Source organism: Pteropus alecto, unplaced genomic scaffold (assembly GCF_000325575.1).
Source record: "Pteropus alecto unplaced genomic scaffold, ASM32557v1 scaffold69, whole genome shotgun sequence".
Classification (NCBI taxonomy): domain Eukaryota; kingdom Metazoa; phylum Chordata; class Mammalia; order Chiroptera; family Pteropodidae; genus Pteropus; species Pteropus alecto.
The window spans coordinates 11,198,822-11,225,316 of record NW_006494610.1 but is presented as its reverse complement, the minus strand read 5'-3'; the positions used below and the strand labels follow the sequence as shown (position 1 = coordinate 11,225,316).

General features: G+C 32.8%; 1 protein-coding gene and 1 pseudogene across 1 annotated transcript in view; one reads left to right on the top strand and one right to left on the bottom strand.

Moving 5' to 3' along the window:
- The window catches only part of RSBN1L (round spermatid basic protein 1 like), a 68,765-nt gene extending 45,042 nt beyond the window's left edge, over window positions 1-23,723 (top strand). Inside the window, exons 5-9 of the mRNA XM_015599794.2 lie at window positions 10,245-10,382; window positions 12,113-12,255; window positions 15,431-15,598; window positions 19,472-19,580; window positions 19,755-23,723. Coding sequence (XP_015455280.1) covers window positions 10,245-10,382; window positions 12,113-12,255; window positions 15,431-15,598; window positions 19,472-19,580; window positions 19,755-20,393 — 1,197 coding nt within the window. The 3' untranslated portion in view covers window positions 20,394-23,723. The remainder of the gene's footprint in view (window positions 1-10,244; window positions 10,383-12,112; window positions 12,256-15,430; window positions 15,599-19,471; window positions 19,581-19,754) is intronic.
- On the bottom strand, window positions 11,224-11,342 carry LOC112474017 (annotated as a pseudogene).
- Window positions 23,724-26,495: the final 2,772 nt, after the last annotated feature.

The window sequence follows — 26,495 nt, the reverse complement described above, 5'->3', positions numbered from 1 at the left end:
TATATGTATGTATTGTGAAATCATTGCCATGTAAGTTTAGTTAATACCCATCACCATACATAGTTGCAAATGTTTTTCCTTGTATTGAAAACTTTTAAGCTCTACTTTCTTAGCAACTTTCAAATATACAACACAGTATTGTTAACTGTAGTCACCATGCTGAACATTATATCCCCATGACATATTTATCTTATAACAAGTTTATACCTTTTGACCACCTTCACCCTTTCACCCCCCTGCCCCCATCTCTGACAACTACCAATCTGTTGAATATGTCCCTCCCACCAAGATATTGCGTGTAAATGAGATCATACAGTATCTATTGTATTTCACTTAGCATAATGCCCTCATGGTCCATCGATATTGTTGCAAATGTCAGGATTTCCTCCTTTTTATGGCTGAATAATATTCCTCTGTGTGTGTGTGTGTGTGTGTGTGTGTGTGTGTGTGTGTGTGTGTGTGTGTGTGTTTATCCATTCAACCATCAATGGATACTTGGATTGTTTCTATTTATGTGTCTTGGCTATTATAAATAATGTTGCAGTAAACATGGAGGTTACATATATCTTTTCAAGATAATGATTTTGTTTTCCTTGGAGAAATACCCAGAAATAGAATTGCTGGATCATATGGCAGTTCTGTTTTTTATTTAAAATTTTTTTAAAAAGTAAACTTTTAAAAAACTCTTCTAAACTGATTTTTAAGTAATCTTTTTATTGAAGTATAATATGTACACAGAATGTACACATTATAAATATATAGCTTAATGAATCTTTACAAATCGAACACACTCATGATTTTTAAAAGTAGAAAATTACTAGTAGCCCTCCCCAACTCTGTCTTTATCACTACTCAGTTTACCCCCACCACCACACACATACACAGATACCCAGGTTACCACTTCCTGACTCTGAAAAACAGATAAATTTTGCCTATTTTAAACTTTTATATAATAGAATCAAATAGTATGTACATTGTCATGTATGACTTATTTCCTTCAGTACAATGTGAGATTCATCCATCTTGTGTGTAGCAACTATATATTTTCTCATTGCTGTATGCTATTCCATTTTATGAATATACCACAATTTATTTATCTTGTTTACTGTGGGTAGATATTTGGATTCTTTCCAGTTTGTGGCTGTTATAACAGAGGTGCTATGAATAGTTTTGTACATTCCCTGAAGACTAAGGGGGTCAGGCACCTTTTTATATAATCACTGGTCTACTCTTTTGCCCATTTTTCTATTGGGTTTTTTTCCTAATCGATTTATTGAAATTCTTTACATATTGTTGATAAGAATCTTGTCAGCTATATGTGTTGCTGATACTTCCTTTCAGTTAGTGACTTATCTTTTCACTCTTAAGAGTGTCTTTTGATGACTACATGTTCTTAAGTTTGATGTAATCTAATTTATAGGGTTTTTTTTCCCCCTCCACTTATGGTTAGTGCTTTTCGTGTCCTATTTCAGAAATTTTTGCCTATCCCAAGGTAATTAATATATTCGCCAAAGTTTTCTTCTGGAAACTTATTGTTTTACTTTTCACATTTAAATCTACAGTTCTTCTGGAATTAATTTTTGTATATGATATTCAGTAAACACAATCATTTATCAAAAAGACATTCATTTCCTATTCATCGCATTGCATTGTCACCTTAGCCATAAATCAGTTGATCAGGTATGTGTGGATTTCTGGACTCTCTTTACTTTCATTTTTCTGTTTGTTTTAATTGCCGTAGCTTTATAATAACTCTTGATGTCTAGTAGAATAAGTTTATCAATTTTGCTGTTCTTTAAGATTTCCTTCATTCTTTATATTTTCATATAAATTTTATAGTTAACATGTCAGATTCCACAGGAAAGTCTACTGGGATATTGATTGGGATTACATAGAATCTATAGATGTTTGGGTAGAACTACTATCTGTGATAATGGTGTTCCCTTCATTTGCCATTTTATTTTTTCTCAATATATTTTGGTTTTCAGCCTACATATCTTATACATCTTTTATTAGACCTATTCCTAGGTATTTGAGAACTTCATTTTGTTAATCACTCTCTTTGAGAACTTGGAAGCTCGGAGCACCTCCTGGAGTCTGACATTAACACCTTCAGAAATTGAGACTGTACCTTGTACTTCGTTTCTCTTCCAGCATCCCTTTCCCTCTTATCTATGTATGCTTGTTAGTAGAAACACATAGTGAAGCTGTATATTTTGGTGATGTCAAATGAATTAGCCTACATACTACCATGTGAATTTGTCTTCAAAGAATTGGTTGAGATGATAATATTATTTGAGCTAATGTGTGTTAGTATTCTAAGGGAAGGAAGGGAGTTATCAATATTGGAATGTAGTTTGACTTAATATCAACTATAACAAAGACAAATTGTGAGCAAAATAAAGCCAAATTCATGTTCCGGTGGTTGCCCAGAAATAAAGCTTGATGATTTCATGACTTCTCATTAACTAAGTTCAATAGGTTAGGTTCGGTAGAACCCGCTCTAGTTGTAGAGAAAAGCACACCTGTAGCGAAAAGCTTCAAATTTTAAAATTTTGTAATCTAGTAACTATCCTTTAATTCCTTTACTGCCTTCTATATTATGAAATACCTTTGATCCAGTCAAAACCAGTCCAATAAGGAGTATATAAAGATCCTGAAACATGTGAGAAGAGGTATAATAGAGTGAGTCAATAGAGAAGAGTACGAATCTGATCTTTATTCTTTTTATTTAACCTTACTTCGGAAAATACATTTAGCAGCATCAAAGAAAGAATTTACGATAATGGTAATGATTATATGTAATTAACACTATTTTTAATGGATAAAATAAGAGTATATAATGTTAAAATATGTATTTTGTGTTTTCTTGTATTCTAATGTTGTGAACTGTGCAAATAATGAACCTTGTAATGTTGTAAATAAAAACCCATTAGTTTGAATTTTAAGACAGGTCCTTATTTGTCCAGATTTAAATCAAACTCAAAGGAATCAATACGAAAAGCATGGCCACTGTGGTATATATGATGGCATAAGTTGTAACTGCAGTCTTTTACAGTAATGTGAATAGCATTCCCCAGATTATGCAACCCAGTGGCCCTGACTACCAGTGGTTTGTGAAATCCAAACTTAATTCATGCTGGATTTGCATCCTGAGGAGACTAGTTTTGTTTTCTCTTTTTTCTTTTGATTATTTAGATCAGAGCAACCAAAATAATCTGCCATAAATTCTGTGGAAACAAAAAAAAATGACAAATTATATAGCTCTCTCTATCATCTTTATAGTAATGGTGTTTACCTCTGTACTGTTACTCTGTATGTAGTTTTTAGAAAAACTTATTTTGTACCCATTCAGCCTTTATTCTTGAAACATGTTGAGTTTCATGTGTGTACACACACAGACACACACACACACACACACGACAGTAATTGAGGATCAGGATATCTTGTTCTTTTGTTTTCCATCTTCATCTATATCCATGTTGGTTGCCTGAAAATTTTGAAGACCATGTGGAATTATATATTGTGTTATAGCTCATGTCATTTCTTTAATGTTGTGGCCCTGTGGTGAGTGGTATAATGTCCGTCAAACTGTATGATAAAAGTCTGTTTGTGAATAGAAACATATATGATTTTTGCTGAAAGTTTGTGACGTATCTGTATCAGTTCTTTTGCTGCAGTAAACAAACAGAAACCCCCAAAGTATAGTGGCTTAAAGTTATTTCTCACCATTCTTTGGGCTGAATGGGCACTTCTTTTGTCTTTGTCAGCTCTGCTGGGGCTTGAAGGCCTCATTCCCATGTCTGGTGGTTGGTGCAGTGTCAACTGGGTTGATGATCACTTTTCTCTCATCATCTGGCGGGTTAACCTGGGCTCATACACATGGTGGTAGTTGCAGGGTTCCATAGAGTAGAAAGAGAGCAATCTCCAGTGCATAAGCCTTTGTTTCTGTTGTACAGTGTCCCATTGGTCAGAGGGAGCACATGGCCAAACCCAGACTCAGTTCTTGATGATCAATGGCACACAGTCACACATTGCTCAGCATACATACTTGAGAAGAATTTTTGGCCAAGAATTTTGCAATCTCCTAACATACGTCCTAGTTTTTCTACCATGTTTATTTTGTTCAAGTATTCATTCAGACATTTATTATTCTCCTATTTCTTTGATGGTAGAGAAACAAAAAGGCAAGTTAGACAAGAATTTTATCTGTTAAGGAATAAGTAGGATTTCTGTCTTATCACTCAGTATTTAATCAGCACATCCCTGTAGTAAGAGCTGTGAGAATATGAAAATTGGAGCAGTTCTCTTCTAATTATCCTTCCTTCCTCCCCAAACTCTAAATCTTATTTTATATTTTAAACTGGTTCTAAGTTGTTTGTATCAAATAACACGTCAGGGTGTTGATTCATAATTAAATGGCTAATATTAATTGTGAAACAGTTATTAAATCTGATCTCATTTGTTAGCCTTGCCTCTCTGCAGAATGAGAAGAAAGGAGTAACATTTATTGAATTCATGCTGGGGTCATTCACTGTGCTAGGCCAATAAAGATGATTTGATATGCTGTCTTTGAACCATTGCCTGCCTTTGCAGTGAATTTTCATTTTGACCATTTGTGTGCCTGTTACATCCTTGAATGCTTATGAACTGATCTATACAAAATGTGGCAGGTACCAGATGATCTAATTGAGAAAGGAACCGTTTTCCTTTATTGTACTAATTTTAAAATGAATAACACTTTCATTCTTATTTTAGTCGAGGTTATGTGGATATTTTTGAAATAAAATGTTGATTAAATGCCATTGCTGCTTTTATTTCGATTCCAAAGGATACGCCAGATGTGATGGGGAATGGCTCCCCCTTGTGGCACTCTCATTTTTGTTAGATGTTTAGATTCTTCTCAGTAAGGATATGATGAGCTGGCCTTGTTTTTAAAAATAAGACTCTCTTCTCTCATCTTCCCCCCACCCCTCCTCACCCCCAAAACTAACAAGCAGAATCGAACAGCCTCTTCTTCCCTTACCCCCTTAAAATTTTGGCTCTAATAACTATCCTATTTTTGTATTATCATTAGATTGATGCCGATACTAGCTAGAAACATCTATAATATCTTCTGTATTTATTATGGATCACTATTAAAGTATTCTGTGGAACTTTTAATATCGTGGATATCGATAGTTATACTGAAACAACTATAAGAAAAACGGGTTTTAAAGTCAAAATAGTTTGTGTAATGCTGGGCCAAATAAGTTATGTTTATTTACTGTGATGTGTCACAGTAACTTAAATAGCCAGTGTGTGTGGTTAACTTCCTAAATAGAAAGAGTTTTCCAAACTTACTGAACTATAGCATCCCCTCTTCAGGGAATGACATATCAGGGAACACATTTTGAGAAACAGCAAATTGTTTCAAGTGAGTCATTCTTTATGGTTTTTGAATTATTACTATATTTGTTGCTTCTGTTGGAGCAATTTTTATAAGTAAAACAAGAGAAAGCAGTATTAAAGTTTATAGATTTATATTTGGCAATGTATTTCTTGTCAGGAAGGCTACCTTTTGTTTGTTTTTGAGCATGCTGATCCCAGAATCATAAGATTTTTTCTTTTTAAAGATTACACGAAGAGTAACGAATAGGATTTTAGTTTAAACATAATTTGTTTCTGTTAACTAAAACTTCTGAGATTTTGTTATTGACACTTACTGGCAGTGGGTGCAAGAAGTCTCCTATTTTCTGCTTTTTCCTTTCCCTTTATAACATTTATAGAGAACATATAAGGGGAAAAGTGAAAATGCAGTCACAATGGTGGCAGGTGTTTTGAGGGTACAGGGCCTATAGGGAGGAGATTTAGATAAAAAATGTTATATCTGTTCTAAAAGGCACAATCTATACATAAACTTACTATTGAAATATAAGCTTTTGCAAATATATAAATATCATTCCCATCTTGTCATTTTGAGAGTGCTATACCTATTGGGAGGAACAATATGTGTACTCCTTATAACTACATTTCTCTAATAGGAAGCATATAGGTCATGTTTTAAAGCAGTGACATGTTTTGATATTTTCAGGTTAATTTTTAACTGCATTAGAAAACTGATAGTTTGATTAATGTTTACTGAACTGCGTAGAAGCAAATATAGTAATCTTGTGTAATGAAAATGTGAAGTTTTTTAGATAAGTGACTTTTCTAGACAAAGGAAGCATATAATTTTAAATACCAAGATTTTAATGAAGATATCCTTTTTACTGAGCATATGCAACTTAGTTTAACTCTTATTTTCAGTCTAGGTTTGTCATTATTATGTTATAACACTGATGTCTTAGGGGAGCTGAAACTGTGCTTGCCTCTCGTCTCTCTCTCTTTTCTAAATTTGTAGGTTTTTATCCTTTATCATTTTAGAGACTAGAATTATGCCTAATGTGGAAACAGACATATGTAAGAAGAGTACTCATTTATGAGTCACTGTCTTTGTAGAGTGTGGGAGAGTTTGGGAGAATTGAGGCTTTTTTTTCCTGAAGATATTGTAGATTTGCTTTCTTTGAGTTTTTGCTGTAGCAGGGGTCCCTAACCCCTGGGCTGTGGATTCGTACGTCTGTGGCCTGTTAGGAATACGGCCGCACAGCAGGAGGTGAGTAGCAAGCCTGCTCCCCAGCTGAAACAACTATAAGGAAAACGGGTTTTAAAGTCAAAATAGTTTGTGTAATGCTGGGCCAAATAAGTTATGTTTATTTACTGTGATGTGTCACAGTAACTTAAATAGCCAGTGTGTGTGGTTAACTTCCTAAATAGAAAGAGTTTTCCAAACTTACTGAACTATAGCATCCCCTCTTCAGGGAATGACATATCAGGGAACACATTTTGAGAAACAGCAAATTGTTTCAAGTGAGTCATCCTTTATGGTTTTTGAATTATTACTATATTTGTTGCTTCTGTTGGAGCAATTTTTATAAGTAAAACAAGAGAAAGCAGTATTAAAGTTTATAGATTTATATTTGGCAATGTATTTCTTGTCAGGAAGGCTACCTTTTGTTTGTTTTTGAGCATGCTGATCCCAGAATCATAAGATTTTTTCTTTTTAAAGATTACACGAAGAGTAACGAATAGGATTTTAGTTTAAACATAATTTGTTTCTGTTAACTAAAACTTCTGAGATTTTGTTATTGACACTTACTGGCAGTGGGTGCAAGAAGTCTCCTATTTTCTGCTTTTTCCTTTCCCTTTATAACATTTATAGAGAACATATAAGGGGAAAAGTGAAAATGCAGTCACAATGGTGGCAGGTGTTTTGAGGGTACAGGGCCTATAGGGAGGAGATTTAGATAAAAAATGTTATATCTGTTCTAAAAGGCACAATCTATACATAAACTTACTATTGAAATATAAGCTTTTGCAAATATATAAATATCATTCCCATCTTGTCATTTTGAGAGTGCTATACCTATTGGGAGGAACAATATGTGTACTCCTTATAACTACATTTCTCTAATAGGAAGCATATAGGTCATGTTTTAAAGCAGTGACATGTTTTGATATTTTCAGGTTAATTTTTAACTGCATTAGAAAGTTTGATTAATGTTTACTGAACTGCGTAGAAGCAAATATAGTAATCTTGTGTAATGAAAATGTGAAGTTTTTTAGATAAGTGACTTTTCTAGACAAAGGAAGCATATAATTTTAAATACCAAGATTTTAATGAAGATATCCTTTTTACTGAGCATATGCAACTTAGTTTAACTCTTATTTTCAGTCTAGGTTTGTCATTATTATGTTATAACACTGATGTCTTAGGGGAGCTGAAACTGTGCTTGCCTCTCGTCTCTCTCTCTTTTCTAAATTTGTAGGTTTTTATCCTTTATCATTTTAGAGACTAGAATTATGCCTAATGTGGAAACAGACATATGTAAGAAGAGTACTCATTTATGAGTCACTGTCTTTGTAGAGTGTGGGAGAGTTTGGGAGAATTGAGGCTTTTTTTTCCTGAAGATATTGTAGATTTGCTTTCTTTGAGTTTTTGCTGTAGCAGGGGTCCCTAACCCCTGGGCTGTGGATTCGTACGTCTGTGGCCTGTTAGGAATACGGCCGCACAGCAGGAGGTGAGTAGCAAGCCTGCTCCCCAGCACTAGCATCACCGCCTGAGCTTCACCTCAGATCATCAAGAATTAGATTGTCGTAAGAACACTGGTCTCTGGTGCCAGAAAGGGTGGGGACGACTACTATATAATATTGTAATAAAGTAGTCACCTAAATCAAGAAGTGAAAAGTGTGTGGATTGTATATTTATATTTGTTTTAACAGCTTCTTCAGTTCCATCTCAATATTTTATTAACAGCTATGTACTTTTTGAATTTGAATACATTGTTAATTGTGATTTGCCATGTTTAAAATATTAATGGTTCCAACTGATTTAGTATATGTTTGAAGTACTGGGTTATTACACTAGGAAATTGTGTTAAATGGTATGTAATTTAAAGTTATATTACAGTGTGTTTAAAAATTCAAATTAGTTTTATAAACTAAGATTTAATGACTTCAATTTAATTTATAAAACTTAAATATATTTGTATTCATCTTATCGGTTTATCATAGTATTACCTTGGATATCTAGAGAATAAGTGTTTTAGAAGAAAGTTGTCATCTTGTTTTAAACATGATAGTTAAGTATGCGTAGTTTTTATAAACACCATATGTTTTAGTGGAATTTACCTGCAGTTTTCATAGTGGACAGACAAGATGTACTTTACAGTTTTAGCACACATTGGTGAAAAGGGAGAGAGTCCTGTACTTTTATTATAGCAAATTATGTGTGTAAGTGAATTTTACATATAATATGTATGTATTTTGCCATGAAGTGACAAGAACTAACTATAAAGATTCAAGTACAATATTTAAGATTATAATGCAAGTGGTAGAGTCTATGTTCCTTTACTCTTTAAAGTTCAGTTTCTCCCAAATATCCTTTGAAGTATTTATGAGTTTTAATACGAATATACTTTAAAAAAATCATCAAAAGATATAGCCTCTTTTTAGGTAGCCCCAACATAGACATAGGAGAAAGGGAAAAATCAAGTTTGTCTCTAATTTACTTAATGTATTATGTTAAAGTTTTTAGTATTTGGGTCTGTACTAATTTAGACATGAGTTTCATTTTATTTTATTTTTTAACAAAGAACAACATTTGTAAATTTGGAAATTAATGTAAAGGTGTAATTTGGATGAGATGACATGGCTAAGTCAGTAATATTCTCTTCAATCAACAAAATGATCATTCTAACCTAAGATAACATCTGGTTAAATCAAAGTTAGTGAAGTACTTAAGTTATAAGATGAAACATGTCTTTAATATTACCACCAAGGAGCTTTACTCATTTTTTGTTATTAAATGATACATATTTTTACTTAACATTTAAACAGATTTTACTCTAAGAGGGTTGAATGTTAAATTTGTTAATAATTAGTTTTGGTCTTCTGATTATTGATTGTATTTATTCCTTCTCTGTAGTTATATTACATTATAGTAGGGTTTTGTTTTTTTGTTTTTTTGTTTTTTTTTTTTAAACTGATACAGGGCCAGGTAAACTGAGACAATTTGATCTCTCTAAATTTAGTGGCCACAATTAAGTTTTCTTCAGCAATCTGAGGTAAATCATTCCAGTTAAGGAAACTAAAACTCAGGGAATTTGAGTGATTTCTGGTGGTCACACTGCTGGTAGATAGCAAAAGAAGATTTGGGATCTAGGACACCTGGTTCTCAATCTCTAGTGGTTTTTCATCTGAGTTAGAAATGTAAACTGGGTCCTGATTAATGGTAAGATCTAGAAGGGAAGGTCATTCCTGATGACCTTTTAGACATACAAACCACTAACAATGGTTTAATGGAACGTTTTCAGTGTGCACTTTTGAAAATTCTGATAAAGAGATATGAACTATTTAGGGAAATGTAGGTATACATATTCTGAATATAATTTCAGTGATCACATAACGAACTCGTGTATTATATGAAGTTATAGTCAGTTATCTCAATTGTTTTCATAAGCCATGTGTAGGAATAACTAAAGGTAAAATAGCTTGATCTAGTACAGATTTTTTTTTAATATCTTTTTTTTTTACTGCTTGTAAAGGTTTTTGTTTTGCTTGCTTCACATTATGTTCTGATATTCTTGTATAATATAATTTAGTGTTATACAATGATAGCAAGCGTTATCTTATGTATAACTTTTAATCAATTCCATATCCTTCAGGTAAAAAGAACATATTCTCACGGTACTTATAGAGCTGGCCCAATGCGACAGATCAGCTTGGTAGGAGCGGTTGATGAAGAAGTGGGAGATTACTTCCCTGAGTTCCTTGATATGTTGGAAGATTCACCATTTTTAAAAGTAAGAGAAAACATTATCAAGCAGTCTAACTTGTGGGTGTTACTTCCATACTACAGGTGATACAGGTGGCTGTTTCAGAACTATAAATTTTTTTATTTCATTTGAATTGGAAAGAAGGAAAGGAAGAGATGAAAAACTAAAATTCTAGTGTAGTGTGTACGTATGACTTCAGTACCAGTTACAATGGCAAAGCTAAATGGTGCACCAGAAAATAAGCCTGTTGCTGTCTCTTTAGGAAATTAGGTTTCATCTGTTTATTAGATTTTTATAAACTGAGTACCAGAGGATTTAAGAAGTACAGGAAGGAAGTCTACTAAATTGAAGTGCTTAGGAGAAGGGAATGGCAATTTGGCATTGTGGAAAACTGGCATGGGAAGTTGCACATTCGTATTTCATTCTTGGCTGGCTTGGGCAAGCCATTTAAACTTTCTGGGCGTCAGTTTCGTCATACATAAAAGACAGCATTTAAACTATGTAGTTTTAAGGCCCATTAAATCTTTAAATGATTTCTAGATAGGTTTCTTAATTTTTTTCTATAGTCTCTGAATTTCAGAAAACATTTATTTCTTGTGGGCTGCTCGGGCTGCCCCATTGAGAGAGAAATCTCTGAGCTATGTAGTTAGGTTAATTAATTAGTAATTCAAAGGTCAGAATGCAGCAAGATCAGTTTGTCACTAGTATTTACGACTTAATCTGTTGAGTTTTATTTTTTTACTTCTGCTTGTTTGGTTTTCTAATCTCTGTGTATCTTTTTCTTCCTTTTTTATCTCATTCCATTCCCCTTTCATTTCTTTTTTTATTCTTTTATTTATTCATTCATTCATTCATTCATTCATTCATTCGCCTACAGCAGCTGGTATTCCTAGGTGGTCTCCCATCCAAGTACTAACCAGGCCTGACCCTGCTTAGCCTCTGAGATCAGACGAGATCGGGCACATTCAGGGTGGCATGGCCGTATCTTTTTTTATTCTTTTAAACTTTTTTTTCCTTTTCTGTTTCTCCTAACTAGTGACATCATGGAATTTGGTTGCATTTATTTTGAATGGTATTTAAAAAATACCCTTAATTCAAATATTTATGTTTCAGATTTTAATTATAAAAGCAAATGAGCTAAATTAAATGCATTTTTTCTGGAGAAATTTGATAATTTTCCTCTTTTTGAAAAGGGAATATGGGATGAATGCTTTTTAAAAATACCATTCTCTTAATTCCATGGACCCTTAGTCATTTCTCTTTTCAAGGAATTATTCTCTGCTTTTAGACCAGCAGTCTCTTCAAGCAACTACTAAACAAATAAATTTTGGTTTTGGTTTGGTTTTCCTTTTTTATTAGATTTTCATTATAACTAATCAAAGAGGTATCTTTTTTTTCTAGGTAGCCATTTCTTTAAACTTAATTGATCATTTTTATAGATTCTCATGGAGAACACTTGCTTATTTTACCAACTTATTAATATCTTGTATTTGGTAGAAGGAGGAATAACAAGTAATGAATATAGTGAATCATATCTGTGGCAGGGTTGGGGGAGGTAATCATTCAAGAATAATTGAAATAGAGTTTTTTGATGGAGAATGTGTGAATATATAGGCATATATTCAATACAGGTATATATTTCAAATGTATAAGTATAAAGATATAGATAAAAGATTGTCAAGGGGCAGTATTCTTTAATGTATATTTAAAGATACATTTTGAATATAATTGATTTCTATATAATTATTTGCCTCCAGTGTACACTGCCATGGGGGACACTATCTAGTCTAAAATTAGAGAATCGAAAAGATAGTGATGATGGACCCATCATGTGGGTACGCCCAGGAGAACAAATGATCCCTGTGGCTGATATGCCAAAGTCACCTTTCAAAAGAAAAAGGTATGTTGGATACACATTTTTCTTGTGGAGGATGGGTGTTTGTATGTTGGGTTATGTGTGTGTGGAAAATTAGTGGAAGAGGGGGAAAGTTTAGATCATAATTGGAATACAAATTCAAAAATGGCTACACATGCTGATAAAATTTTTGAAAAAACATCAAATATGAATAAGACACAAAAAGTGTAGGCAAATAACAACAAACTGTAATTAGGAATGGAAAAAATGTCATTCACAACAGAGATGTTATAAACTGATATAATTTAATAAGAAATATTCAGAACCCATATTAAGGAAACTGAAACATAGAGGATATAAAATAAGATCTAAATAAATGAAAAACCAACCCTACAATGTTCTAGATTAGATAAAAATGATAGTCCTTTGAAACTCAGCATTTCAATTAGACTCACACTTCTAGCACTGGATAAAATGATTTTAAAGTTCATACGGAAGAATAAATAAAGCTGGCAACTAGCCAAGAAAATTGTGAAAAAGAAGATAAGTGAGGGGGACCTTGTTTTATTAGTAAAAATTATTATAAAGCTCAAAAAGATCATTAGAATAGGATGGAGTACACGAATAGATCTAAGTATATTGGGAACTTAATATATGAGAGGAAAAGGAAGATTTATTTAATGAATAATGCTGGCATAATTGGCAGTCCATCTGAAAGAAAACAAAGCCATAGCCCCTATCTCACACAAGAAGTAAGTTGGAGATTTAATAAGAGAAAAAAATTAAAATATTAGAATAAAATTTTTAAGTCTAGGAGAGACCTTCCTCAGCAATATAAAAAATACATAATGTCAATAGTATGTGAGAGAAAAGACAACAAAGTTCAAAACTATGAAAGTCTTAACTAAAACATTAGTAGCATGTGACGGACTAAAGACAAAGAGCACTCCCAAATTGACAAAAAAAGGTAAAACAACCCAGTATAAAAACAGGCCTCAGGTAGTCAGATATATATTAAAATAGGTGGTTTTATTTTTACTTATTACACTGACAGAAATTCTTAATTGAGCAGTAATATTACAGGCTGTTAGGTATGTAAGAAAACAGGTCATTTATATATTGTTGGTAGAAAGGTAAGCTGCTGTAATTATTTTGTGAAAGTAATCCAGCAATAGCTTGTAAAGTTTTAACATATATATTCTTTGATTTAAACCCTACTTTTGGAATCTGTCCCCAAAATAAAAGTGCTAAAGGCACTAAATAGATAAGAATGTTAATTGCAGCATTATTTGTAGTGAGAAAAAAGTTTAAAATGGTCTGAATGCCCATTAACAGGGGGATGGTTGACTACATTTTAATACATTTCTATTTAAGAATACAGTGAAATAGTTAAAATAAATGAATCATATATGTTTGTGGATCTGGAAGGATATCCATGACACTTGAAAGAGCAAAATGTAAAGTAATATGTCCACTATGATTCTTTTTTTATGAGAATAAATGAAAAACATGTGCATAATGTGTATGTGAGCACAGAGAAAAGTGAAATGATGTACACTAGGTTAACATTAGTGAGGATGGAGTGGATAATCCTGGGGGAGTGGATACCTTTTCTTAGATACTTAAAGATAGTTTTACTGGGCCCACTGATTATTAAAAAAGAAAACAAACAAACAGGAAAAAATGGTCCTTGAGTAAACTGTAGGTTGCATGAGGGCGGGGACTATGTTGTACTTATTACTAGTGTGTCTCCAGCGCCTAAACGGAGTGCCTAGTGCTTAATAAATTTTAATTGGTTGAATAAAAAATTTTTAAGTGAATTTATAGGTTGGTAATAAATGGTAAAATTGGTATATTTTTCAGTGGTTCTTAACTAGGATTTATAAATCATTTTGAGAATCTGAAAGCCTCTCCCCCAGAACAAAGCAGATATATACAAACTTTTATATGAAATTTAAGGGAGTTCAGCAGCCCTGTAACGATTTGCCTACACCTCAGGAATTACAATCCATGGGATACTTTCACATCACTTTATAGTCTGACCAAACTAATAACAACACTACCTCAGGCACTATGCCAAGTGCTTTATATAAGAAGCTTGAAAGCCTCTTAGCTTTCCACAGAAAGCAACATCATCATCTAGCTTTCTGACACCTGTAAAAACTTAATCACAAAGAGCAAAAAAGTATATTATAACATTGTGTGTTTTTGTAAGTGTGTAATGAGACTGTAATGCTGGAGTGCACAAGGAACAATAAATAGTAGAGACTGAAGGTGAGAAATTAGAGAATTTATTAAGAAGAGTGGTTAGGGGATAGACTAGGATGAGAAGAGAAAATTATGGGGCAGTCTGGACTTGGCTTTGGAAATAACAAAAACCATACTGGAAGATGAATAAGATTATGCCTCCCAATCAAAGAAATTCTTCTCACCCTTTTCCCCTTCTACAGCAAAATTGGAGAGGGTTTTTGCCATGAGTGAGGCTAAGTATTCAGCAGCTTCTGTATGCATATGGATTCTAGACGGTGAGCTATGGAGGAGAGGGCCAGTGGGAGATGACTGTCCTCTAAGAGGGAGCTAAGGTTTAACTTTGTACCTCCAATAAACCATGCATGTTTTGTAGAAGCACTTATGCCTGGTGTTTTCTTGCTATTTATTTTATCTTCCTCTCACTAGAGTATAAACTCCCACAAGAGTAGGGAACTTGTCTGTCTTACTACTGTTTTTTCACTAGGTATATAGTAGGTGGTCTATAAATATTAAATTAATGCATTTTTTTAGAGTTACCTGTTCGTTCCAGATATATACCTTGTGTTAGCTAGGTGACCTGATTGGGGGTATCAGGTAAAGATTTTGGGTACAGGGAACCCTGGGTAAACCACAACCACCCATAATTTAGTTTCTTATCCAAGTAAATATTGCTTTAAGCCTGCCACTTTTATGAAGGATGTGTTAAGAAAAGGAGTGGATTATATATGTATTCTTGTTTGTACTTATTCATTTTAAAAATAAAATTGATTTGAAAGCAGGTGATTTAAAATTTCCTTCAATCTGAATTATGTGATTACTAAATACTTGATGGCAGTTAAGCCTTAATACAAATATTTGAGGGCAATTAAACCTTACTAGATAAGCCTCTCTCTTACCCCTGCCCTCTCCTTGCTCTCCCTCCCTCCCCTCTAAAATATATATAAAATATAAATGTAATTTTTTAAAACAGAACTACCAATGAAATAAAAAACCTGCAGTACCTACCTCGGACTAGTGAGCCACGCGAGATGCTCTTTGAAGACAGGACCAGAGCTCATGCCGATCACATAGGACAAGGTTTTGAACGACAGACGACAGCTGCTGTTGGAGTGTTGAAGGCTGTGCACTGTGGAGAGTGGTATATATTAACTTACTATTTTAATGAAAGGTTTTCTCTGAAATTTTTCTTGGAAAGTTGCTCAGTAATTCTTACTGTGGGTAAAAAAGTTTCATTTTTCCCTGTATTTGGATATTGTAATGATATCACTGCACTAAAGATTTTCAGTTGCTAAAATCTAGTTTTCGTCTTTTGGGTTTGACTGAAATAATTCATTTTCTAAGTGACTAGAGGTGACAATAATTGTCTTATCTAAGGTAAAAGAAAAACTAAGATTCACTTGGTGCTTACTGTATGCCCATTTACAGATGTTCGTTTAATTTTCTCATCTACTTTTAGGTTCATATACATCACACAAGGAAACTGAGGCTCAGGGTTGTTAGAGAACATTATCATAATTATATAGTTAATAATTGGTAGAGCTGAGTTTAATTTCAGATCTTGTGTTTTTTCTTTATACTGTTCTACCTGGCTGTTCTCTGTGTATGACTTGTATCCAAGTATATAAAGAACTCTTACAAGACTAAGAAAACAAACAATCCAGTTAAAATTGGGCAAAATATTTAAACAGGCATTTTACAAAGGATACACAAATGGCCAATAAGCACATTAAAATTTGTTCAGAATAATTGTATCATAAGGGAAATGGCAAATTAAAACCACTATGAAATAGCACTACCTACCCACTAAAATTGCTAATAATTTTTTAAAAGACCATACCAATAGCTAGTGAAGATAGGGATTAACCAGAACTTTTATACAGTGCTCTGGAAATTGTAGAAAAGTTTGGCAGTTTCTTATAAAATTAAACATAACTTACCCTAAGGTCCTGTAATTCCATAACTCCATTTCTGTTCCTGGGCTTAAAAACTTCTCTTGATTATTCTGTATTTTCATATATATCACATCTGTATATATGATTATATACATATATGACAATATGGAATAACTAAGAAAAATGTGTGTATATCTGAAATATACATGGTTTTATACATGATTATATATGGTATATGATATAATACAGGTGATAATATTTATGATAACACTAAATAGTACTGGATTCAGTTTGCTAATATTGTTAATGATTTTTGTGTTTAATGTCTTGCCAGAATTTATTAATTTTATTGTTTTTTTTAAATGAATCAGCCATTTCATTGATTTTTTTCCCTATTTTTTTGTTTTCTATTTTATTATTTCTGCTCTTTATTTGTTCTTTTAAGGAAAGAATTTACTTTTTCTAGCTTATATTAGAAGCTTAGATTATTGATTTGAGACCTTTTGTCTTTTCTGATATTATATTTAAAACTAAATTTTTAAGCACTCTGTTAGGTATATTCCACAAATGTTGATACTGTGTTTTCATTATTACACAGTTCAGAACTTTTCTAATTTTTTGTTTGGTGTCTTTTTTTTCTCTAGTCACAGAATATTGAGAAGACCGTTGCTTACTTTTCATTATTTGAGAATTTTTTTCCAGATTTTCTTTTGATTTGATTTCTAATTTAATTTCCTTGTAGTCAAAGAATATACTCTGTTATTTCTCTTTCTTAATTTCCTGGGGTTTGTTTTGTGGACTATCTTGATGAATGTTCTTTGTGTACTTAAAAGAATTCTTTTGTTGGGGGATATAGTGCTTTCTTAATGCCAGTTAAGTCACCTTTATTGATAGTATGGTACAAGGCTTCTATAGTCTTACTGATTTGTGTCTGTTTACTAACCTCTAACTGTAACATTGGATTTGTTTCTCCTTTCAGTTTTGCTAGTCGTTTTTTTTCTTCATGGATTTTTCCTTGGTAACAGCTTTATTGAGATATAATTCACATGACATACAATTCACCCATTTAAAGGGTGTATAATTCGGTGGTTTCTAGTATATTTACAGAGTTGTGCAACTATCAGCACAATTATAGAATATTTTCATCACCTTGAAGAGAGATACACTTCGTTTATGGATTGGACTTTTTAGCTATTACTCCCCAATTCTATATCTTCCAGCTCTTGGTAACCATTAATCTACTTCCTGTATCTCTATATTTGTCTATTTTAGATATCTTATATAAATGGAATGATATGATTTTTTTTGTGATTAGCTCCTTTCATTTAGCATAATGTTTTAATGTTGTTCATATATTTTGAATTTCTGTTAATAGGTGACTACACATTTTATGACTACACATTTTAGAATTATTATTTCTTCTTGATAAATTGACCTCTTTATCATTATAAAATACTCTTTTTATCCTTGGTGTTCCTTGTCCTGAAATCTACTTTGTCTGATGTTAATATAGCTGGTCTACTTTCTTATGATTAGTGTTTGCATGTTATATATTTTTCCATTCTCTGGCTTTTCACTTTGTATCTATATTATTGTTTCATGTGGACACCATATATCTTCCAATTCCAGTGATAATCTGTCTTTTAACTAGAGTATTTAGACCATTTACATATAATGTAACTGTCAGTAAATTTGGATTTAAATTTACCATCTTTTTCCCGTTTGCCTCTTGGTTTTTTTTTTGTTCCTTTTCCCCTTGTCTTTTTTAGCATTCCATTATACCTCTACTATTTGCTTATTAATAGTTGGTCTGAAGTTATCACGGTCTCCCTTCAAATAATATTATACTTCTTTGTGTGATGTGTAAAAACCTTTCAAGCCCGCCCATGCGCCCCCCCCCCCAATTCTGTCCTTGGTGCTAATTATTGTCATACATTTTACTTTATATATGCTATAAATGCCCCCAGTATGCTACTTTTGCTATAAGGAATTATTTCTAAAGAGATTTTAAAAATGATAATAAAGTACCTTTCATATTTCCTATTGTGTTCTACAATTCTTTGAATATATCTACATTTTCATCTAAGTATCATTTTCTTTCAGTCTGAAGATGTTCCTTTAGCCTTTTTTGTTGTGCCTGTCTTTTGGCAATCCAAAAAGCTGATTTTCTCAGCTTTTGTTTGTCTGAACATGTTTATTTCATATTTTTGTAAGGTATTTTTGGTGGATATAGAATTCTAGATTGACTTTTTCTTCCATTTTTTTTAAAAGATGGTCTGTTCTCTCCTGGCTTGCATTATCTCTGATGAGATAATCATTCTTATTCTTCTTTCTCCGTATAGTAATATAATGCATGAGTTTTAGGTTTTTCTCTATCACTGGTTTTTAAAAAATTGGTTACAATTTGCCTTGGTATGTTTTTTTTTTTCTTTTTCTTTTTTGTATTTAGTTGTTTGTAATTTCATTCCAAAATACATTTTAGAGCATCTGTAAAAATATATGTTCCTAATTAACTGAAGAATCAGAGAGTTTTTAGAATTGTATTTAAAGATAAGCAAATAGAGTGGTAACAGTTTTTATTTTAGTACTTTTTTATTAACTCCAGCAAATAGAGTGGTAATAGTTTATTTTATCAGTACTTTTTAAATGAATGTCTCTTAGTTTATTAAGAATTATTTAAGGGAGTTAGGTACCATTGCTGTTACATATATCTTTATTGAAAGAAAGTATTCCCTTCCCCCATATTTAACTCTAATTTTTATGTAGTATTTTCAGCTTTAGCACTTAATTTGTTGAAGTAGTGACCTTAACTTTAAGACAGAACACTTCATTTCTTTTTGATTTGCGTAATTTACCAATTCAAATCATTTTAACTTTTCAAAATATGTTTACCACATAGCTATAATAAAATGAGGTGAGTTGTTTTTATCTGTTTAGGTCAAAACTCATGGCATTACCCCTTTGTTTAAATATTTAAAGTGGTCTTCTAATTACAATTTAACTTTATTTCTAAGACAGTACTTTGGTTTTGACTGTAAAGTATTTTTGCTTTGACTTTAATAGAACAACACAATGAGATATTAATGGCAGATTTTTCCTTATCTCATATTATTTTTTAGGCCTAATCAACCCCGAATAACCAAAGATGTGATTTGTTTTCATGCTGAAGATTTTTTAGAAGTAGTTCAACGAATGCAGTTAGATTTACATGAACCTCCACTATCCCAGGTATATTTAATTTAATTTAATTTATTTTTTTCTGATTACATCTTTATTTATTTTTAAATTAAGTTTATTAGGGTAACATTGGTTAATACCAGGTATATTTTAAACCATTAATTGTCTTCAGTTTAATTTTTATTTTGGAAAAGACTTATTGGTATTCCTTGTTTCCTTTTTTAGTGTGTCCAGTGGGTTGATGATGCAAAACTTAATCAACTGAGGAGAGAAGGCATTCGCTATGCCAGGATTCAGCTGTATGATAATGACATTTATTTTATTCCACGGAATGTTGTTCATCAGTTCAAGACAGTTTCAGCTGTATGCAGTTTAGCATGGCATGTTCGGCTCAAGTTATATCACTCAGAGGAGGACACTGCTCAGAATACAGCTACTCATGAAACAGGCACATCACGAGATTCCATATCATCAGTTCTTGGACCTCATACTGACATGATTTGTGCTGTAAGCAAAACCTCCTTGGAGTCTGTTTTTTCAGACAAATTTCAATCTAAATATGAAGTACAGCAGATTAAACATGAACCTATTGCATCTGTAATAATCAATGAAGAACCTGTGAATGTTTATGTTCCTGAAAAGACTAGAGCACCGAATAATATGGATGGCAAGAATGTTAAAGCAAAATTGGATCATGTTCAATTTACAGAATTTGAGATCGATGTGGACTCCAAATTTGAAAATAGCAACAAAGATTTAAAGGAAGAATTGTGTCCTGGAAGTCTCAGAAGTCTAGTTGATACCAGGCAACATAGTTCAGCACATTCAAATCAAGATAGAAAAGATGATGACATTTTGTGCTAAATTTGTACATACCATCTAAAATCCTTAAAAAATACACACACACACAAAACAATGTAATAAAGATTTATGAATTCTGAAAGCAAGCCAAGGACTTGCTCCTAAGTCTGTTACAAAATATAGTTTGTGTAGCTTTGTAACATTCCTCAGTGCCTGTCCATAACTGTGAAGTATCAAAGCACTTAAGGCCAGATGCACTGTAAACATTGCAGGTTTAAACAATTGGAGTCTTTCAAAAGTCACTAGAGTTGGAGTTGTAGGTTTTAGAATAGAGCTGACATTAACATGTATGTATATATGTATGTGTGTGTACATATATATATATATATATATATGTACACACACACACACACACACACACAGACATATATATTTTGTAATATGAGCCAGAATTCTTTTTTGACAATTTAAGGCTTTTCCATAGAGCTTATTTATACCAATTTTTTTTTTTCATTATAAATGTGTCAGCACTGTAGTGTAAATAGCTTTAAATTTTTTTTAGTGTGATTTATACTGAAATGTGAGCCACTTAATAAAGGTTCATAATAAATATGTTTTTTGTTGGGTCTGTAAAAGACAAACTGACAATTCAGTTAAATCATTTATTTGATCTATTATGTGTCTGCTGGTATATCCATTTAGAGTGGTAAAGGAGTGCAAATGTATATATTCAAATCTAGTGAATATTTAAATTCCCCACATTGTGCAAGCATTTTTAAAACCAAGATTCAGTTATGAAAGCATATATTTATATGTGTGTGTATGTATGGGAATATATATGTATATCATATTTTATATAACTTCTTAAATTGCTGAATAAGATGAATATGTGAAGTTTCCTAGCCCTGTTCCCTGGAATACATTTTAAAATATTTATATTCAACATTAAGAAAGCTGTTTAGGTAATAGAAGTAATTTTGTAAAGTTGGGAGGAACAAGATCTGTTAGTGATATCTAACCCTTCTAATTATGAAGTTTTGTGGCCAGATTACCAGGCCCTAACATAAATTTTCTTTATAGTGTACAGAATGATAGGTTGAGATTTTCTTACTAATAGGCACCTATGCTATACTTAATAGTAGCTGACTTTAGTTACAGAAAGTTTAATTGTGAGCAGTTAAAATGTTTTTACATTTTTCTTGCAGAACAGGAGGAAAATATGGCAAATATAAAATCTTAAAATAAGGGCAATGACTCAGCTGCCGTATAAAGAGATATTTCTAACAGAATAAGATGTGTTACCTCTTTTTTCTAAGGACCCCTCTCCCTACCCTAGCAAGGTAAATAACTTAGAGTATAGTCGACCCATGAACAACGTGAGTTTGAACTGCACAGGTCAATTGAAAAAATCCCTGAGTGGACCTGTGCGTGCAGTTCAAACCCTTGTTCAAGGGTCAACTGTACTTGTTCAAAAGAAGCTCTAGAAAGTAAAATTGGAGTTGGAAACAGGATTGCCAGTGCCTAGTAAAGATGATTAAAACAAATCTGTTCAATGATGGATTTCACTATTTCAGAGTGCTTCTACTAATTAAAAGTCAAACAAATGTCTTTAATGTATGCTTTTGATATAAGGAACTCTGCTCATTGCAAATCTGTTTTATTTGTCTTTGATATTTTTCTGGGCTTATACTTTGATGACTTTCAACTGATGACTGTGCTGCCGTTTGGGCTAGAGTTGCTATTCCTATTTCAGTAGTTTCTGCTTCAGCCTCATTTGTGGTACCCATAAAACTTATTTTTCTGGTTAGGGAGAAGCCACTTAGAAAGAGGCATTTCACCAGAAAAAAATTGTAGCAGTGATAACATTTCTAGCCCCAGTTTAAAAGAGTAGACAAATATTTTAGGAAATCTCGATGGTTTGTAGGAAATCAGTATATTTGCAGCATAGGAATTTTCATGGGATAAGGAAGGTATAAATCATAATAATGTAAATAGCGTCTTTGTTTTATATGTTACCATCTTATCCTACTCACCACTTTAATCTTCTCTTTTTAACTAAATTTATGTATTTGCATCTACCATTTTGAGAGACACAATTCATATCCAGTATTGAGAAATAGAAGAGGATGTTTTTCTTTTTTAATTGAAGGGTGATATATTTAACAAGATTTGTTTTAGTTCTGATTTCCAGTAGCATACACATAGATAGATGATACTATAATAAAATATTTTTAGGGTATCCCTCCAAAATATGTAAGCCTTAAACTTTTAAAGATATATCTAAAACAATAGTGGTTGCTTTTAGGTATAGTTTCCTGTATAACCTATAGTCATACTTTTCCCTCTTGAAAATTTGTTTTGTACAATGCATACATCCTTCTGGAGGTGAAATATAAATCAGTAGATTTAGATTTCCAGATACAGCCTTGTCACCTTGAATAATGCTTATGTTCTTTGTCTTACGGGTTGTAATTTAAAAATCCTCTTCAGATGTAATCTGAGAACTTGTTAACTACCTTTGGTACACACAAATTTCTATTTCGATACTGCATTATATTAATGGTTTCCTGGTTAGTACATTCCAGTTCTTTATCTGAACACAAGTTTTTTGCTGTTATTTCGTTACTTGGACCAGAACAATAAAACACTTGAGATATAGTTTCTATATGATCTTATACTATATAGAATAGTAGTTATGTAAATTATTAAATTGATACACAGACCTTTACAAAAAACTAAGGTACCTCAGTGGTGTCTGCTACAGTGCTTTTTTTTCTTTCTTTTTTTTTTAATTTTGTTCATATCCTTGGAGCTATCTAAGTAATAAATATTCCATACTCAGGTTAGCTGGTTAGCTAGCAAAATTAAGCATTTGTGATAATTAGATGAAAACTTTTCAAAAGCCATATTCATTATCTTCCTTGTCACTTAAGGCTGTTGACCTTAAATAAAGATTAGGTTGATCTAGCACAACACTGTGTGTGTGTTAGCACACATGCACATGTGTGTATAAGAGTATTGGAAATATTTATGTTTGTTTCCACATATATTCATTTTTAATCCATTCTGTAACTGGTGGGGAAAGGGGTCTTGGAGGGTAGGAAAGATTTTATTTTTGGGTTAAGTCTTCAAGGTATTTCATTAGTGTTCCAGAGTGTAAAATTATTTTTTTCTCAAACACATATGGCAGATAAGATCATTTTTGTAAATAATAGATTAGCACTATTTTCATAAATTTGCATTCAGTTATTTTTTTGGACAAGTTCATTGTCATGTAAAGCAAATCTAAAAATTCATTTTACATTTAGCAAAGGTGCAAGATTTGTTTTTGAAATTTGAGAGGAATTTTCCTTGTCTTCCACCTTTCAATAAATACTAAAATTGATAACCATAGTCTTTTTACCTTTGTTTTGTAATTATTTTCTTACATTTGACATCTTTTCATCTCGTCGTCTTAAAAAGTTCTTGTTTCTCTCTTTAACAGAAGCCATAAGGTCTTGAAAGTGATTCCAATCAGAAAATCTTTGTTTTTTTCTCTTAACTATCAAAAGTTGACATGGCAACAGAGAATATTGAGGATTACCTTAAACAAGATGGCTAAACTAGTTAGGTATGGGTGCCTGGATGGCACAGTAAGTCACCTCCCTTCCTTCTAGATATGAGTATTTCTATCTTAGGAGGAGAGGACAAAAGTCCCATTGTCTTCGGAATTCTTTTATGTTGGTGAAAAGTGACATGAAGGATTTTACGTTTTTAGAGTAGTAGAATAGCTCTTCACCTGATGTAACTACAATATGTAAACAGAATTTTACTGGTTTTAGAATGCATTGTCTTGTTTCATGAGCTATGTTTGATCTGTTTGGCAGTGACAGTATACCTCAGAAAGAAAATTAAGAGGATGACTCAGGAAAGGTATAAATTCCTTTTTTCTGTCCTGGCTTTTTTGTTCAGTTCTTCCTATAAACCCACTGCATATTGAAAATGGAAGTGACCGCTTTTTACAATGTCAAGTACAAGGAGCTTACATAAAGCAGAGATATCTTGCTCTTTTCAACAGCACAGAGCTTTTTTATAATTTAATTTTTTTAAAACACTTTATCATGCCATAAATTCATAGGGAATGGGTTCCTGCAGCTCAGGCCCTTTTCCATTGGTTCTCACAAAGTGTGCTTCTCCGGGTGGAGCAGGCTGGCACTTCAGTTGAACCCAGGTACTTTTTGGCTTCCTTTTATTTGATCATTTTCCTTCACACGTTTCAAGAAGCTATCCTGGCTCTTAGAGTACTTAATATGCTCAATATGTACACTAATTTTCTTGGCAAGAATCTTGCCCTTTGTTTACAACAATGCCAGACGTGCTGGGTAACACTGTAGACTTCCAGTTTTGCCATGGAAACACTTGTGGGGCATTCCTTTTTGAAATTCCCTTGATGTCTGTAATATGCATGTGGCCATAGGAACAACTCCATGTTATCTAAAAGACCTAGAGAACTTGGAGCAGGTGCCTCTTCCTTTCTGTTGGTCATTTTGGAGAATTACTGAAAGATGGTGGTTCTGGCTAAAAGGCAATATCTTTCCTTTTTAAGTTTACAGACATTGTATATCATATCTAAGTGGGAGAGTGGGGAAAAGAGAGGAAACCGGTTTGCATTTTAGCTTATCTTCCTCTCCAGGACTTCAGACCCAGTCAGGGAATGTAAATGAACTTAATAAAATATGAGCAAACAATATATATAAGTAGAAATTAAAAGTGAAATTTGCTAGTATGCTTTATTACTATTTTTTGCCTTTTGACATGCACTATTGAAATACGAGACCTTCTATACTTTGAAATTTAGAATTTATGCATCCATGATTTTAAAATGTTAAGTGCTTACACTTTCCTATAAAGTGCATTGGTGTTGAACTACTGAACACTAAGTATGCAGACTCAGAACCAAGGCAATATAGTTGCAAATATTTTGAGTAATACAGGGTTTAAAATTTTTTAAAATTTATTTGTGGTGACATTGGTTAATGAAATCCAATAACTTTCAGCTGTACACTTTAACAGTAAGGCATATGTACTTACACTGTGTGTTCATCTCCCATAGCTAGATTTTGTTCTGTCACCACATATTTGACCCCCTATACTCCATCTACCTCCTCCGTCCGGTAACCACTACTCTTTTGTTCGTGTCCATGAGTCTCCGGTAACCACTACTCTTGTCCGTGTCCATGAGTCTCTGTTTGTTTGTCCTGTTCATTTGTTGATTTTAGGTTTATATCCCATTTATGCGATATTGTGATTTTCAACTTTTTCTGTCTGACTTATTTTGCTTAGCATGATTACCTCTAGGTCTATTCGTGTTGTTGCAAATGGCAATACTGCATCTCTTTTTATGGCTGAGTAATGTTCTGTTGTATATATGTACCACAGCTTCTTTAGCCAATCATCTATCATAGGACACTTCAGTTGCTTCCATGTCCTGGCCACTGTGTATAATGTTGCTATGAACATCAGTATGCAAATATCTTTTCGGATATAAGTTTTCAAGTCTTTGGGGTAAATACTCAGTAGGGGGATTGCTGGATTATATGGTAGATCAACTCTTAGTTTTTTGAGGAATCTCCATACTGTTTTCCATAGTGGCTGTACCAATTTTATGTCCCACCAGCAGTGTATGACGGTTCCTTTTTCTTCGCATCCTCTCCAACATTTGTTATTACTTGTCCTGTTGAGTATAGCTATTCTAACAAGTTTGAGAAGGTATCTCAATGTGGTTTTGATTTGCACTTCCCTAATAGCTAGCGATGTTGAGCATTTTTTCAAATATTTGTTGGTCATTTGTATGTGCTCTAGGGAGAAGCATCTGTTCAGGTCTTCTGCCCATTTTTTGATTGCAGCGTTTTTTTGTTGTTATTGAGTTGTATGAGTTCTTTGTATATTTTGGATATTGGGCCCTTACTGGAGGCATTGCTTGCAAATATATTTTCCCATTCAGATGGTTGTCTCTTTACCTCGTTGACCGTTTCTTTTGCTGAGCAGAAGCTTTTTAGTTTGATGTAGTCCCATTCATTTATTTTTGCTTTTACTTCCCTTGCCTTTGAGGTCAAATTCATAAAATCCTCTTTAAGTCCAAGGTCCTTGAGTTTAGTTCCTTGTTTTCTTCTATGCATTTTATTA